Source organism: Carassius carassius, chromosome 15 (assembly GCF_963082965.1).
Source record: "Carassius carassius chromosome 15, fCarCar2.1, whole genome shotgun sequence".
Taxonomy (NCBI): domain Eukaryota; kingdom Metazoa; phylum Chordata; class Actinopteri; order Cypriniformes; family Cyprinidae; genus Carassius; species Carassius carassius.
Window position 1 is genome coordinate 16,268,859 of NC_081769.1, and position 15,376 is coordinate 16,284,234.

The 15,376-nt window shown below is 37.0% G+C and overlaps 1 protein-coding gene across 1 annotated transcript; it reads left to right on the forward strand.

The window, feature by feature from the left end:
• Nucleotides 1-627: 627 nt before the first annotated feature.
• On the forward strand, nt 628-14,801 carry cacng7b (calcium channel, voltage-dependent, gamma subunit 7b). Its single transcript, XM_059567581.1, has 6 exons — nt 628-856; nt 5,184-5,379; nt 6,386-6,472; nt 6,559-6,699; nt 11,206-11,351; nt 13,731-14,801. The coding sequence occupies exons 2-6, from the start codon at nt 5,184-5,186 to the stop codon at nt 14,199-14,201; spliced, it is 1,041 nt and encodes a 346-aa protein (XP_059423564.1). The 5' UTR covers nt 628-856; the 3' UTR covers nt 14,202-14,801.
• Nucleotides 14,802-15,376: the final 575 nt, after the last annotated feature.

Consider the following 15,376-nt stretch of genomic DNA (forward strand, 5'->3'; position numbering starts at 1 on the left):
TTGACCAATCTGTATTTACCTCCATACCTAAACTAATTTACTGACATTCTCTCTCTCTTTTACTTAAGGCTGATCGTTAGAATTTGACAGGTCTACCATTTTACAGACGCAACCAATTAATTCACACACTTACAGCCATAATAGGCATTACAATATAATGCACAGTATGAAAATTGGGTAGTTGTTTAGAGAACAACAACAACAAAAAATTAACACTGTTAAAAAAACAGATTATTCGAGTACAAAATACAATTTCAGACTGTCTAGTCTGAAGTTTACTAACAATGTCTGCATGAACTAACTTTTAAGCATGGCATTGCTATTAAATGATTAGCTTTTTAGCTTATTATTAGCAAAGATTAATTAAAATGACCAAAAATATGACTGCAAAGGTAATCTAAATGCAAAAACATAAAAGTGAAAGTCAGCATGGATATCCTATACTGGCTGTTATACATACAATATCAAACTGATATGTAAATCAACCGTCTTTTTCCGGTCAAAAGCAGACGCAAGATGCTTCGTACAATATTTCCATCCATCCATCCATCCAAAATGCAAAGTACGTTTTCCATTGCGCACTACCCAAGCCCTACTACATATTCATACGCACAACGTCTGCGTTGCTTTTTGTTCTCTTTCGTTTTGCTGGGATAAAAAGAGGGACGGTAAGCGTGCAGATGTGAGGGAGGAGAAGATAACGGGGTATCAGTGAGAAATACGCACGTAAGGGTGAGAAAGAAAGAGGGAGGGAGAGACGGTGAGGAAGAGAGAGACAGAGCGCGGATATTTTGCCAGGCACCCCTGGTGTGAGGCTTGTGCTTGCATACTTGTCAGCTCCACGCGCACGAGCAGGGTGAGTAGCTACACGCTTCTTCAGTCTGCTTTCATTGTTCTTAACTGTTCTCAACTAATGCGTGACTGAGTCGAAGCACGTTTGAACTTTTGTCAGGTGTTATAGACAGAAGTTAAAGAAAACGAACGGATATGCGTTTATGGCTGCATGTCGACCGAGTACAAAACGTCTCCATAATCCCAGCAGGTCTGTAAGCGAGTCGCATGTTGTGTCGGTACGTGAGGGGAAATATTTTTATCTTTGTTTGTGGTCCGTTGTGAATTGTAAACGGTCCAGGGTCATTAAGGAGACTGGCATGCGGTGATTCTACTAACATTTGCAGCTGTTGAGCATTTTTGTGTTGGGCAGAAGTGAGTGAATGGTAGCTGAGGTAGTTGAGACTGTAACTGGCTCAGTCAAGTGCCCCAAGAGGCGCGCGCTGGCATGTAGGTGGGAACTCCATTATTACTGGGCCAAGGTCTTTCCATACATTAGCCTACATCTGGCTTGGCACTCTTTCTCTTCTCTCTGTCCCCGTTCCTCACTCTACTGTATGTCTTTTATTTTAATACTTTCAGATACCTACTAAATAACCTAGTGTTCCTTTAAACAAAAATATGCAAACATATTTAAAGATACAGTTCCCCCAAAAATGAACATTCTATTTACTCACCCTTACGTCGTTTCAAATCTGGAGACTTACTTGCTTCTGTGGAACATAAAATATATTTTTGGACTGTATTTGGCCATACATTGAAAGTCAGTGGGGTCCAAAAAACACTGGATCTCAATGATTTTGATTTTATGGTCAAAAATAGTTTTTAAGATATTTTCTCAGCTGTAAACTGTTCCTTTAATATTCTGGATCAAGCATACTTACTGTAAGCCACACTGACATCATACTGCGTTTGAATAGTTCACACTTAAAATGGATTGTTCACTCCAAAATACCAGCAGCTGTTCTTCAAAACCTTTTTTTGTGTTCAACAGAAGAAAGAAATTCATACAGGTTTGGAACAGTATTTTTGGGTGCACTATCCCTTTAAGGACACACTTTGTGTGGCACCAAGCTCAAGGGATTTACCTCAGGTTGTGCCAGTGCACAAAGATCCATCAGCAAAGGTCAAGATCAGACCAAATCAGATGTGCAGACCCCACAAAAATGTAAAAACATGAAAAAGGAAATCTGTGGGTTAATATGCAAGTTTGAGGAGGAAATTGGGGCGACTGATTTTGTCACGGAGAAGTTACCTCTCTTCTACATCAGCACACTGCCTTGAGGGGGCAGGAGAGCTGCGGGCCAAGGAGTTCAGTGGGAAAAAAAACTTCTCAGTGTAGACGGTCAAGCTGGAGTTTGACATTGTTGGTCTCTGCCTCTGTTGTGTTTGCTTCAGAGCACTCAGCACAAGCACTTTTCCTCCACAGCGTTCACGCTGTGCCTTTTTTTTCACTGCATTGCAAAATCTGTTCATCATTTGCTGAGGTTCATCTTGTGTTGACTGCTGGTGTTAGGGCTTGCGTCATTCTTTGCAGCAGGATGAACGGCAAAAAGTTGATCTCTCCGATATTCACACCGATGCACTTAAGTCTTGTCTAGACTTCTTAGATTCATTTTGGAAGCCAAGAGTCTCCGTCTCTTTTTTTCTCTTTCTTATGCTTTCTTTTTCTCCCTCTCTTGTTGCTCAGGGTGCTGCTCTGAATCACCAGCTCGGAGAGACACACAGGAAATGACAGCATGAAAAAGCACACACACATTCTCTCACACATACTCTATACAACCTCTTCAAAAAATATCCATCATAAAAGTCGCCATAGCAGCAGCAGCTGAGTGACTGCGGAGACAGGAAACTGATTCTTTCAACCTCACACATGTAACCAAATGACAGCATTCATATCACATGTCAAATCGCAATCTTTAAATATGTAGAGAGCGAATGACAGGATGAAAGCGCTCCTGTATTAGCTCGGCACAGATGCAGAAACAATGACAGAGAGCAATATGCACATTTTGCTTTGAAAAGACCTTTCAAAATGTCGTCAGCGCTGTCATCCAATCACAACCGAGACAAAAAGCATCCCTCATTAATTAAGAATCGATCAGAGCTCAGCCCTGGGAGCATCAGAGAGGTGCACAGGGTCAGAAAGAGGATGTGATCTTAGTTTATGGCCTCTCTTCATTTCTGAGTATTTTCTTGCCTTGACTGTTCTTTTACAGTCTGTACCTTTCTTTCTCAGCTTTAAAGAAGTGTTGTTATGTTAACTAAAAATGCTGAATAATATTAAAATGAAGGTCAAATAAATATATTATATATAGTCTATTGCATATAATATTCCATACAATAAAAAAATGCAGGGTTAAGTACAACCCTGCACATGGTGAAATATAGACAATCCCACCAATGTTTTGACCCAGCAGTTGAGTTAAATGTTCAACCCAACCTTCTGGGTAGTTTTATTTAACTCAACTAGCCTATTGTTTAAAATTACTATATGGCTAGCTTAAAATGAACCCAAAACAGGTTGTAAATTAAAATCAGACATATAATTTCTAGAGGCATCGGCAATAATCAAAAGATGAACATTTATTAATAAGCAATTATTTCATTATTGATTCAACTTTTATTTAACATATTAATGTTCATTTAATTCCAACCTTTTAAGCAAGAAATATAGTAATTTTGAAGCAATAGTTGAGTCAAATAAAACTACCAGAAGGTTAGGGAAAACATTTAAACAACCAATTTGAAGTGATTCAATTAAAAATTACCTTTTAGAATTTTTTTCTTGGCAACTAACTGACATAAACGTTTGACATGACATTTGTTACTTACTAAAATTGAAAGGATTTTAGGATTTTTTATTGAAAGGATGACTGAAACTAAAATGATCAATTATTTAAAGCTAAATGGAAACATTATAAAACTAATAAAAATGACAAAAGCACAAAACAAAATTACTAAAACTTAAAATAAAATGAAAACTGAAGCTAGTGCGACGATCCAAGGGGTTGTAGTACTTTATTTTGTCCAGCAGGTGTCTTGGGGTAAAACTTTTTGTGTCTTCAGGTTAAGTGCTGTGACGCAGGTGTGGAAAATTGATTGTGATTAACCACGCTGCTTATAAGATGCTGGTTTTCTCGCCCTCGGGAGGAAGAGATTGGGGCTTGGGCTCTGCTGGTCTCGTTGTTTGGTGGTCATGCTGATTTTCTCACCCGCTCCAGTCCAAGGCTTGATGTTGTTGTATCTTTATATTTTATCTTTTACTTTAATGTAGCTATGTCTGTTTTTTGATTAAAATACTTATTTGTGCAAATTTGATTGTTATATGGACTCTCCATTCATGTTGCTTCTCCTTGAGCCAAGGGGTCGTAACACTAGTCAAACATATTAATAAATACTCAAGAATTAAAAAAACTACTAAAATAATAATTTCAAAGCATTTAACAAACTGTTCATTTAAATTCACTAATTCGCCTTCATTCCAAACTTGTGTGACATTCTGTCATCAGTAGAGCACTAAAGGATTTTTATAAAAGTTAATTGATGCAAAAGCATCATAAACATGGTCTTAAGATCTATATTTGAAATTATAATTCTCAAAATAATTTAACTTGTGATTGTTTTCTAATGACAATCATCAATTTCACCAAACCAGTCTGAATGATTTGACTCATCTGGTTATTGAGTTCAACTCACTTGATGCAATTATTCAGTCTGATCTAATGGCTCACTGGACGGGAAGATTATATTTAATAATGACTTCAATTTCTGTCAGTTCTTCACAAATTCAGTTGAATGGCTCCAGAACACTCACAATACAATCATATTTATCATTATTATAATATTTTTATGGTGCCTCAGTCCATTTAATTGTAGAAAAGAGTGATTTGTACAATCTTTTAAATTCTCTTCTTTTGTGTTCAGCAGAATGAAATATAAAAGTCATAGAGGTTTGGAACGACATTTGAGTGAGTAATTAATGAAAGATTTGTTATTTTTGGATAAACTAATCCAACAGCAGCTTTTATCAGATTCTGTTTCGGTTTCTTTCTCCGTGCGGATGAGGTCTGTGTCGCACAGTAAAGCTATGACTCATGACTCTGTAGGTGCTTGTGTGTGATGTGTGTGTTGTTCCATCTGAATCACTACCAATAATCTTTCACGTTCTGCTTCAATGAATGCCACCCGTTAAGCCAGGCGAACTTTGACCTTTCGTGTGATTGGCTGATTACCGCCACAGTGGGACAGGACCTGTCTCTCATGATCTGGATTTGATGGTGTTTTTGCAGTGATTTGGAGCTTGTGTGCTGACGGTTGATATGTCTCTGTGTGTGTGTGTGTGTGTGCAGATGAGCTCTTGCAGCAGCAGGGCTCTGACTCTGCTCTCCACAGTGTTTGGGGCGTGCGGACTGCTGTTGGTGGGGGTTGCCGTGGCGACAGATTATTGGCTGCTGATGGAGGAGGGAATCGTACTGCAGCAGAATCAGACTGTCGATGTCAAGATGGCATTACATTCAGGCCTCTGGAGAGTTTGTTTCATAGCAGGTGCGGACACACACCTATTACTCACTTAGGTCTTAGATAGTGGTTTATGAGACAACCTTCGGATGTCAAGGATGCCCAAACATGCTGATCTGCCTGCAAGGGACACTCTTCACACACACACACACACACACACACACAAGAAATATATTATATGCACCTGACCACAGTATATGTACATGACCATTCAAAAGTTTGGGTCAATAGATAGATAGATAAAAAAAAAAAATAATAATAATTATATATACTGTAAAAAAAATTAAGAATGTTGCAAAAAAATATTTCAAATTAAATCCTGTTTTTGGAACTTTCTATTAATTAAGGAATCCTGAAAAAATTTATGCATACATGTTTTCAACGCTGATAATAATAAAAATGTTTCTTTAGTGGCACATTAGAATGATTTCTGAACGATCATGTGACACTATAGTCTGGAGTAATGATGCTGAAAATTCCATCAAAGTAATTTATTACATTTAGATTTACATTTAGAAAACAGGTATTTTAAAATGTAATATTATTTCACAGTTTTACTCTTTTTACTATACAGTATTTTTGATGAGCAAAACAGACTTCTTTCGAAAACATGATATAATTTTTACCCACCCCAAACTTTTGAACAGTATTGTAAAATATTAAAAATATATACCTATTTAAGACCATGTGTTATGCAAAAATGAAAAATGTTATAATTTATCATTGTACTCATGTCAGAGAATGTTTTTTTTTTTACTTTGTATTAGAGCAAAAGTGCATCCTACTTAGAACTATTACTTTTATTGTGTTGTTTGTTTCATACTATTAAAATACTGTCTGTCAAATAAAATAATCATGTGTTATTTGTTTTTATGAATTCTGAACTTTCCTTTAAACAAAAAAGACACATAAAATTGGCGATAATAATAATAATATGATAATATTAAATGTGTGTTGATATATATTTATGTAGTTCCTTTTTTATATATATATATAAACATCTTTCATTATATCCTCTGTCTCACTGTGTTAGGTACAGAGAAAGGTAGATGTGTGGCCTCTGAGTATTTCACCGAGCCAGAGATTGAAATCACCACAGAAAACACTGCAAATATCCTCAGTGAGTGAACATACTTCAAATCAAAGTAACATGTCCACATTTCCACGCACAGCTCTCTCACACACATGTATCTACTGTTCTGGCAGAGATGGTGCGGACAGCTACGCCCTTCCCTATGGTGTCCCTGCTCTTCGTTTTCATGGCCTTCATCATCAGTAACGTGGGCCACATCCGTCCGCAGCGCACCATCCTGGCCTTCGTTTCTGGAATCTTCTTCATCCTCTCAGGTAGTGCGAAATCTTTCCTTCTTGTGAGGAAGACACACCTGGTGCAGTGAATTCATAAGTTGTGACCCTTTATAAGTTCTACTTAAATTTCCTCAGTTTTTTAGATATTTGACATTTATATTGAGCATATTATATTACACTTTTAGAATATAGGATATCATTATGTCATCACAAATGGGCCTGGAGGAACATTCTTTTGAATGAAAGTCTCTTTCTAAAATTCTCTTACGGTTAAAAATAGTTCATAGCATATTTAATACAAATTCTTTTTTCAGGAAGATTCAGTTTGTGAGGATTTTGTGTTCTGTACTCACCGGTATGCAGCAGTACCATCTGTTTTACATTAATGATGTCTCCTCCGATCATCAACCTGTGTCTGAGCATGAAATCGCTCCATCTGTTTATTTAGCAGTTTTTGGAGCCAGTGGATGCAGAGTTTCTTTGGAGGAAATGCTGTATTTTTATTGCATTAGTTATTCTGTAAAATAGCACATCTATCATACAAGTATGATATCTTAACCCTCTGTCACTTGATAGCTCTCATTACACGATGGCATATCTTTTGCACTTATTATTTTCTCATGTAATGTTCTAACACAGAGCATAAACACTTATTAATTTATTCATGTAAGCACGACTGCCTGATGTGTCCTATATCATGTAAATGTGAAGATTAAACTTATCAGTCAATGGTGCCAGATTTATTTTCCAATAGATACCTCAAATATCTGAGCATGCAGTTCAGTACTGCACCAGCAGAGGTCAGCAAGATTATAAAATATAAAACATGTTCAATTAGTTTCAGACAGAGAGCCTAGTAGGCATTGCAGCACAAATTTAACTAAATATAAAGAGCTCATATGAAATTACATTTAATGATTGAATTATTATTGTCTGTTAACTTAAACTAACCATATAGTTACACTGTTTAAGAGTAGGATGTCTTATCTATCTTTTTTTTAAATCCTGAAACCTAAACATTTACATACAGAGTTTGTATTTCCACAATAAAAATGGAGGATTTAGCTAAATACTTCATATTTACAAAATATGTTTATTTCTAGGTCCCTAAATCCAGCACATTTGTGACACTTAAGAACACAAGATGATCTTTTGATTAAATATTTAAACTTTAAAGTTACTTTTCACTTTATACATTTAATATTTCCAAAATTAGTTCATTTCTAGGTCCCTAATCAAACCAGCAAATTTGGGACACAAGCACAATTCTTTAGATCATTCTCAAATCATGCTGGAGAAAATGATCTACAGTATTGTGCTAAACTTGTGGAGTTCATGCACCTTGAGTGCTGCTGTCATTATATAAAAAATGTTTTTTATTAAAATGAGAGAATCTTAATAACATTATTAGAATTATAGTATTAATAGAATGACAATTTAAAAAAAGCGCTAAATAAATGCATTTTCCCTCATGAACTGCAGTGAGAGTCTAACCCTAACCTGAATGTAGAGCTTATTTGTATGCAGATGCCACTGTTGTTTACTGCATCGCTGCCTCAACCTTGCACACTGCCAGAAAAGACCTTCAGCTTTATCAAAAACACCTCTCTCCTCTTGCAGCACAAACTTCCCGACAGACTGCCCTTGAAAAACACCTTTTTACTTGTCCTTTTCTCTCTGTGTTCTCTATCAGCCTGCTGCTGAATATGTAATGGGCATTTCAGACTGCTCGGGGCTGATAAAAGTGCTTCAGTTGAAAGAAGCCATTAAAAAGTAAAGATTAAGTGCGCTGATAGTGCCGCTAGATGGAGTGGCTGTGAAACGTAGCTGATGTTTGCAGGAATGTTGTGTTTTTGTTTTGTGCATGTGGGTGAGAGAATCGGTCATCCGGCTGTTGCAAAAAATATTACAGGTATTTCTTGACTTGTGCACGTAGTGTGAGCTTTTCTCACCCTGTTCCTTTTACAGTTTTGCCATCATTCTCTGTCCAAACCCGCACACATACTCACATTCCTTTGCTACGCACAATCTGCTTGCCTCTGATTGTTAAAGGAATAATTCACCTTGTAGATGATCGCGTGAACAACACAGAGGACGTCAAAACAAAAGCCGTAAACGGACCATCGCTTTAATGATCTTGTAAGAAGACATTCTCTTAAAGGGGTCATATGATGTTGCATAAAACACTGCATCATGCCGCGTACACATAAAACCATGTCTGCATTTGTGATCGGAGAAACGAAAATCAACAAGCGTTACTCTCCACCAACAGTTCTCAATTCCAGTTCTCATGCCTATTTTGCATGTCTCTCTTTGGCTGCGTCTACATTAATCCGGATGCATTTGAAAATGGTATTTTCATTTTAAAATGCTCTCCGTCCACACTAGCGTTTTTAAGCGTTTTGCAAACTTTGTCTCATCCACACTGAGACATCAGTAAATGTTAAATTCGCTTTCTGTGCATGTGCAAAGCCTCAAAAAAGTTCACTGCAGATGATACACATGGAACAGACATGATAGGTTTTTATGCAATTCTTCTGACAGGATTATTTGATTTACGAAAAGAGCCCACCATTCACTGACGCGTCCAGGTCACACACACTTACGATTGTATGTCTGATCTAAAACGCAACTGCCCTCATGTTTTGCCACAAATAGCAACTGCGAGTAAATTTGCTTTCACTTTTGGAGGACTGAGATATGAAGAGTGTACAAAGTAACACATTCTGTAGCAATAGTGTGAAAGTGCATAGCACATAACATGCACAATACCAGTATAAACACGGATATCTATTGGTATAATATGCGTCACATGACTAAAATTGCTTCATCGTTTTCAAAAGCCTCCGTTTTCACAGTCCACACTACAACGCGAAAACTTCGTTTTCAAATTTATCCACTTTAGAGATCGTTTTCAAAAAGCTCTAAAAACTAAAAACGCCATCTCAGTGTGGACGGAAGGCCAAAATGGAGAGAAAAAGATGCGTTTTCAAACGAAATTGTATTAGTGTGGACAAGGCCTTTGTTAACTCCTGTTATGTCCAGGAGTTAACACCCTGCCACCAGCAACGAAACACCCTTAAAGGTGAAACATAACAAGAAATGTATGTGAATTTTGTCACATGTTTGTGTATGCTGCCACAACTTAAAAATTCAAATTTTATGAAAATGTCTGAGTGTCATCTGAGGCCATCTTAGATGTAGATGAGTTTGTTTCTTCATCTGAACAAGATGAGAAATTTAGCATTACATCACTTGCTTTCACTTGTATGGATCCCTTGCAGTGAATGGGTGCCGTCAGAATGAGAGTCCAAACAGCTAAAAAAAACATCACAATAATAAACAAATAATCCACAAGACTCCCTCAAATAATTCCTCTATCCATAATATTTATTTTTCTAGTGAAAAAGTCATCTCATCTGAATCAGGAGAGAAATATGCACAAATCAAGAAAAAGTGAAAACAGTCCAATATAGTTCTTAACAAATATGTCGGTGGATTTTGATGTGAGAGGACAACAGGGAATGGACATTATCATGAATTATGGACTCATATTTTAGCTGAAAGTGATGGTTTAAAGTTAAAACATATTAATGAGGGATTTGTTTATTAAAAACATGTTTATTTTGCCTTCATAATATGTTAATTGATGGACTGGAGTAGTGTTTTACTTGTGGATTATTGTGATGTTTTTATCAGCTGTTTGGACTCTCATTCTGACGGCACCCATTCACTGCTGAGGATCCAATGGTTAGCAAGTGATGTAATGCTGAATTTCTCCAAATATGTTCCAACAAAAAACAACTCTTTTACATCTTGGATGGTCTATGGGTGATGAATTTTAAAGCAAGTTTTCAAGTTACTCTTTAAAGTTGCAATGGAAGGTATAATAAATCCTGGTCCAAGCCTCTACTCGATTCAGTTCACTTCATACTATCTTAACAGCCATTTATGAGCATTATTTATTACAAATATAAGATAATCTATTAAGAACTCGTGGTATACAGTCTCTGGGCTCACAGCATTCATAAAAGATTCATAAAAGTCTGACCATCAGTAATTTCAATATGGATGTAAAGGTTAGGATTTATTTATTTATTTATTATATTCCAGCACACAGTAGGTGTACAGTATGTTAGCATTGTTGTTTGCTTTTGGCATCTAAAAGAGTGTTTGGACCCAGAAACGGTCATGCGTGACGTCAAACTTACCAAGCAGATTTATCTCCTCTGTCCTCCATGCATCTCTCCTAGCCTGCTGTGCCTGCAGTGAGGAGAGTTTGGGGATGTGATTTATTTAGAGGGAGCTGATGTCCTCTCATCAGTGGCCAGGCAGAGCCCTGGAGTGTGTACAGTACTTGTTTTTGTGTGTCTGTTAAGTTGGCCCAGTGCAGTCACAGTGCAGTTATTTAACTATGTTGTTTAGTTCTGTTGTTCTAGTTTTCTTGCAGCTGCATTTAATATTTGTTATTCAGCAGGTGCCATCTTGATGGTCTGTTGATTTTTCTGCGCTTAATTGTTTTCTCTCTCTCTCTCTCTCTCTCAGGGTTGAGTCTGGTGGTGGGGTTGGTGCTGTATATCTCTAGTATCAATGATGAAGTTATGAACAGGCCGCGGGAGCCAGAGCAGTTCTTCAACTACCGCTATGGCTGGTCCTTTGCTTTTGCTGCCAGCTCCTTCCTGCTCAAAGAGGTCAGAGGATGACATTTCAGTCCAAAATATCAGTGCCTTTTATCATTTTTTCGTAGCCCCTTGAATGGCCAAGATGTAGTCATATGTAGCCATTCTTCTAGGCCCGAGGGCCTTAACAAATGATGGTACTGTAATTATGTCACTTGATGCTGCTGAAGCAGATGCTTTTAACATGACCCTGCTTTGACATACACTTCAGTTGAAGGCAGGAGCTTCGAATGTGCTCTTTATGTATTATGAATGCAAAGCTTCAGATGTGCTCTATTTTAGTTGCTACTCAGGATCTGAATACTGTATTTAGAGCACTTAATTATATTGTTTCATTGACTGCAATAGGAAAATGTTAAGTAACCTGAGCTCAAGGAGGTCAGTTTAAGAGATTTTCAACATACATATTTATTTTTTTTTCTTCACGATAACCACATAAGATTGGGTTTTTAGGTTTTCAGCTATTTCTGATTGAAGTGTAGATGTTATCGAGATGATTATGAAAGTCAGAAGAAGATGAAGTGAATGATGGAGCAGTCAGAGCTGCAAATCACAAAACTGTTTGTCAGCCATTTATTCTGTGTTCCCATAAAAGTGAAGATTAAGCAAAACTGAAGTTTAAGCTCTAACTCTTTTTTTTCTGCTTGATTCAGCTGGATCCTTTTACTATTATGGTCGCCAAAGGAAACATTAGTTTGTCAGTGTGTGTGAGAGAGAATATTAGAGCAAGAGCAAAGAAGGATTGCTGTAAAATCATCTTGTATATTCACCTCAGGTTTTTCTTTGTTTAATGAAGAGTGTGGTCGCGTAACCACAGAACAGTATTTCCTATGCATTCTGCTGTTATTTCCAACCTGTCGGAAATGCTTTATTGATTTGCCATATTTACCCAAAGTAAAAAAATATTAAACACATACATGGATACCTAAATAAATCTGTAATTTCTTTAATGCATATTTTCAAACTATATATAATAAATATAAATTTTCAAAACACTTTAAAAAGATGAGATTACTAATAAATGCAAATAAGAAATTATTAATCATTATAAATAACCCCACAGGTCATGAGCATTACTTTCATAGGCTCACTTCTGATTTTATTAGGGGAAGTCGTGGCCTAATGGTTAGAGAGTCGGACTCCCAATCGAAAGGTTGTGAGTTCGAGTCCCGGGCTGGCAGGAATTGTAGGTGGGGGGAGTGCATGTACAGTTCTCTCTCCACCCTCAATACCACGACTTAGGTGCCCTTGAGCAAGGCATCGAACCCCCAACTGCTCCCCGGGCGCTGCAGCATAAATGGCTGCCCACTGCTCCGGGTGTGTGCTCACAGTGTGTGAGTGTGTGTGTTCACTGCTCTGTGTGTGTGCATTTCGGATGGGTTAAATGCAGAGCACAAATTCTGAGTATGGGTCACCATACTTGGCTGAATGTCACTTCACTTCACTTCATAACCAAATTATCTTCCCATAATTAATCTGTTAATACTCTACTGTTTAAAAGTGGGTATTAGTAAGACCTTTTTATTTATGTAAAAACTCTTATTTATCAATGTTAATTTAAATGATTGATCAAAAATGGTCGGTGAAGACTTTTACACAGTTAAAAAATATTTAAGAAAGTAAAAAAAATAACAAAAAAAATTTGTCCTTTCCACATTTTCCACACAGATATTAAGCAACACAGCCTTTTTCAACATTTATAATAATAATAAAAAATGTTTCTGGGGCAGCACCAAAGCAGCATATTGGATTGATTTATGAGGATCATGTGACACTGAAGACTGGATTAATGATTGCTGAAAATTCAGCTTTACCATCACAGGAATTAAACACATTTTACAATATATTCAAATAGAAAACGTGTATTTTAAATTATAACAATATTTCACAATATTACTGTTTTACTGTATTTTTTTTACTGTATTTTACTTGGTGAGCTTAAGAGACTTCCTTTAAAAACATAAAAAAATCATACCAATCTAATGCATTGTTGAGAAACACAGAGATGTTTGCCAGACAAAATAAAAAAAATGTGGTAACACTTTAGTATAGGAATCAATTCTCACAATTAACAAGCTGCATGCCTATTATTGTGAACTATTATTACTATTATTAACATACTGGCTGTTTATTAGTACTTATAAAGCACATATTCTGCATGACAATATTCTGCATTCCTAATCCTACCCAATACCTAAACTATTAATAAGCAGCAATATTAGAAGCAGCATTAGAAGTTTCTTGAGGCAAAAGTACGTAGTTAATGGTTTGTTAATGGCAAAAATTGAACCTCAAAATAAAGCGTGACTGAAAATGTAAAACAAATTTGTCCTGAACATTTCTTCTTTCTCTCTCTCGCTCTCTGTTAAACTCTTTCTCTAATTCTCTCAGGGTGCTGGTGTGATGTCAGTGTATCTCTTTATGAAGCGTTATGCTGAAGAGGAGATGTATAGGCCTCACCCGGCTCTCTATCGCCCCCGCCTTTCTGAGGGCAGCGACTACAGTGGCCAGTACCTGCACCCAGAGACCTGGCCTCCCCCCCAGCGTGCTCGGAGCGCCTCCGAGATCTCCAGCGACATCTCCATCCAGCTCACGCAGAACCCCCACCCCCCATCGAAGATCAGCGGCCAGCAGAGCACATCATCTCCAGGAATCACTGCTGCGTCCAGTCCCAACTCTGGAGCTGGATACCAGCTGCAATCACCAGGTTCTGCAGCTCCATTCCCCCACAACCATCCCCTCCACCCTGGGGCACACGGGGCAGCTGCAGCATCCCAGACCCTGCCTCTGTCTGCAGCGCTCACTGCAGTGCCACCCCCACACTATCACACACATATGCGCATGAGCTACTCACCATGCTAAACGCAGACAGAAGAGAAAGTTTATAGAGTGTTTGTTTTTACTGAGATAATGCATAAACAATGAGAAACAGAAATATGATGTAAGGTAAGATGTAGTTTTTTATACGATAAAAGGAAGTTACTGTTTGTAACAAAAGGCCTCTTTTTAAGACTGAATGTTGTGAAATTGTAGCATATTAAACTGCAATGGATCAAATGAGGGTTCATGCAGAACACTTGACAATCACACACAACAGAACTGACAATTCATGCACTTAGAAATACATATTAGAGCACATATGAGAACTATTGCCTTCTATTGGTGATAGAAAAATATATATATATATATATTACTGAAATTAAGTTATTTCTCATCATGGAATCTGTGAATTGTTAGTTTTAGTGTTAAAATTATCATTAAATGCTAAAGTGGGAATTACTTGTTACTGAACAAATTTTAAATGAACATGTTTTTTTTTTCAGCAGTTGAGAAATATTTAATATTTCTTGTATAAATACTGTGTACTGTTGTGTTTTGGCTGTGAGTTGGTTCACTGCCTTTCTGCAGAATGTTGACAAATTAAGTGGGGGAAAAAAACGAAATTAAAATCATTTAAATGTTCTTATTTTTTAAGACTCTTTACTAAATATCATATGTAGTTCCACAAAAGAAGCACTTGCCTGACAGTCAATTTTACATTTTCAGCGTTTACAGCGCCCTCTAGTGGTTAAGAGACTGTATTGAAGCAGCAGCTTTAAGCGCTGTCCGTGGTGCTGAAATCGTTCAAGTCAACGCAGAGCATGCGGCAAAAAAGAATATATATATATATATATATATATATATATATATATATATATATATATTATTTTTTTTTTTTTTTTTTTTTTTTTTTTTTACAAATACAAATAGATGTCGACCAGATTAAAACTGTTAGACTATGAAACGACAATGCCTATTACACCAGAGACTAAAGTGTTCTTGGATTTTTGTTGTGTGTTTGTATCTGTCCCTTGAGTAAAACATGGGGTAATTTTCATTTTTGGGTGAACTTACCCTTTAAGTGTAAAATGTCTATCACAGTGGTGTCTTCAGGAAACCTGTTTGGCTTGTTCCTGCAATTCCGTTTGTTGCCGATAGTTGATAGACTAAACACAGAAAATAACGTAAGAATTGCTTCTTCGTAGTTGTCCCTGCAC

Bases quoted from the DNA above. Each gene is read 5' to 3' on its own strand.
- cacng7b (XM_059567581.1), top strand. From the start codon at position 5,184: ATGAGCTCTTGCAGCAGCAGGGCTCTGACTCTGCTCTCCACAGTGTTT. The intron at 6,700-11,205 runs GTAGTGCGAAAT...TCTCTCTCTCAG, and splicing joins AATCTTCTTCATCCTCTCAG to GGTTGAGTCTGGTGGTGGGG. The intron at 11,352-13,730 runs GTCAGAGGATGA...TAATTCTCTCAG, and splicing joins GCTCCTTCCTGCTCAAAGAG to GGTGCTGGTGTGATGTCAGT.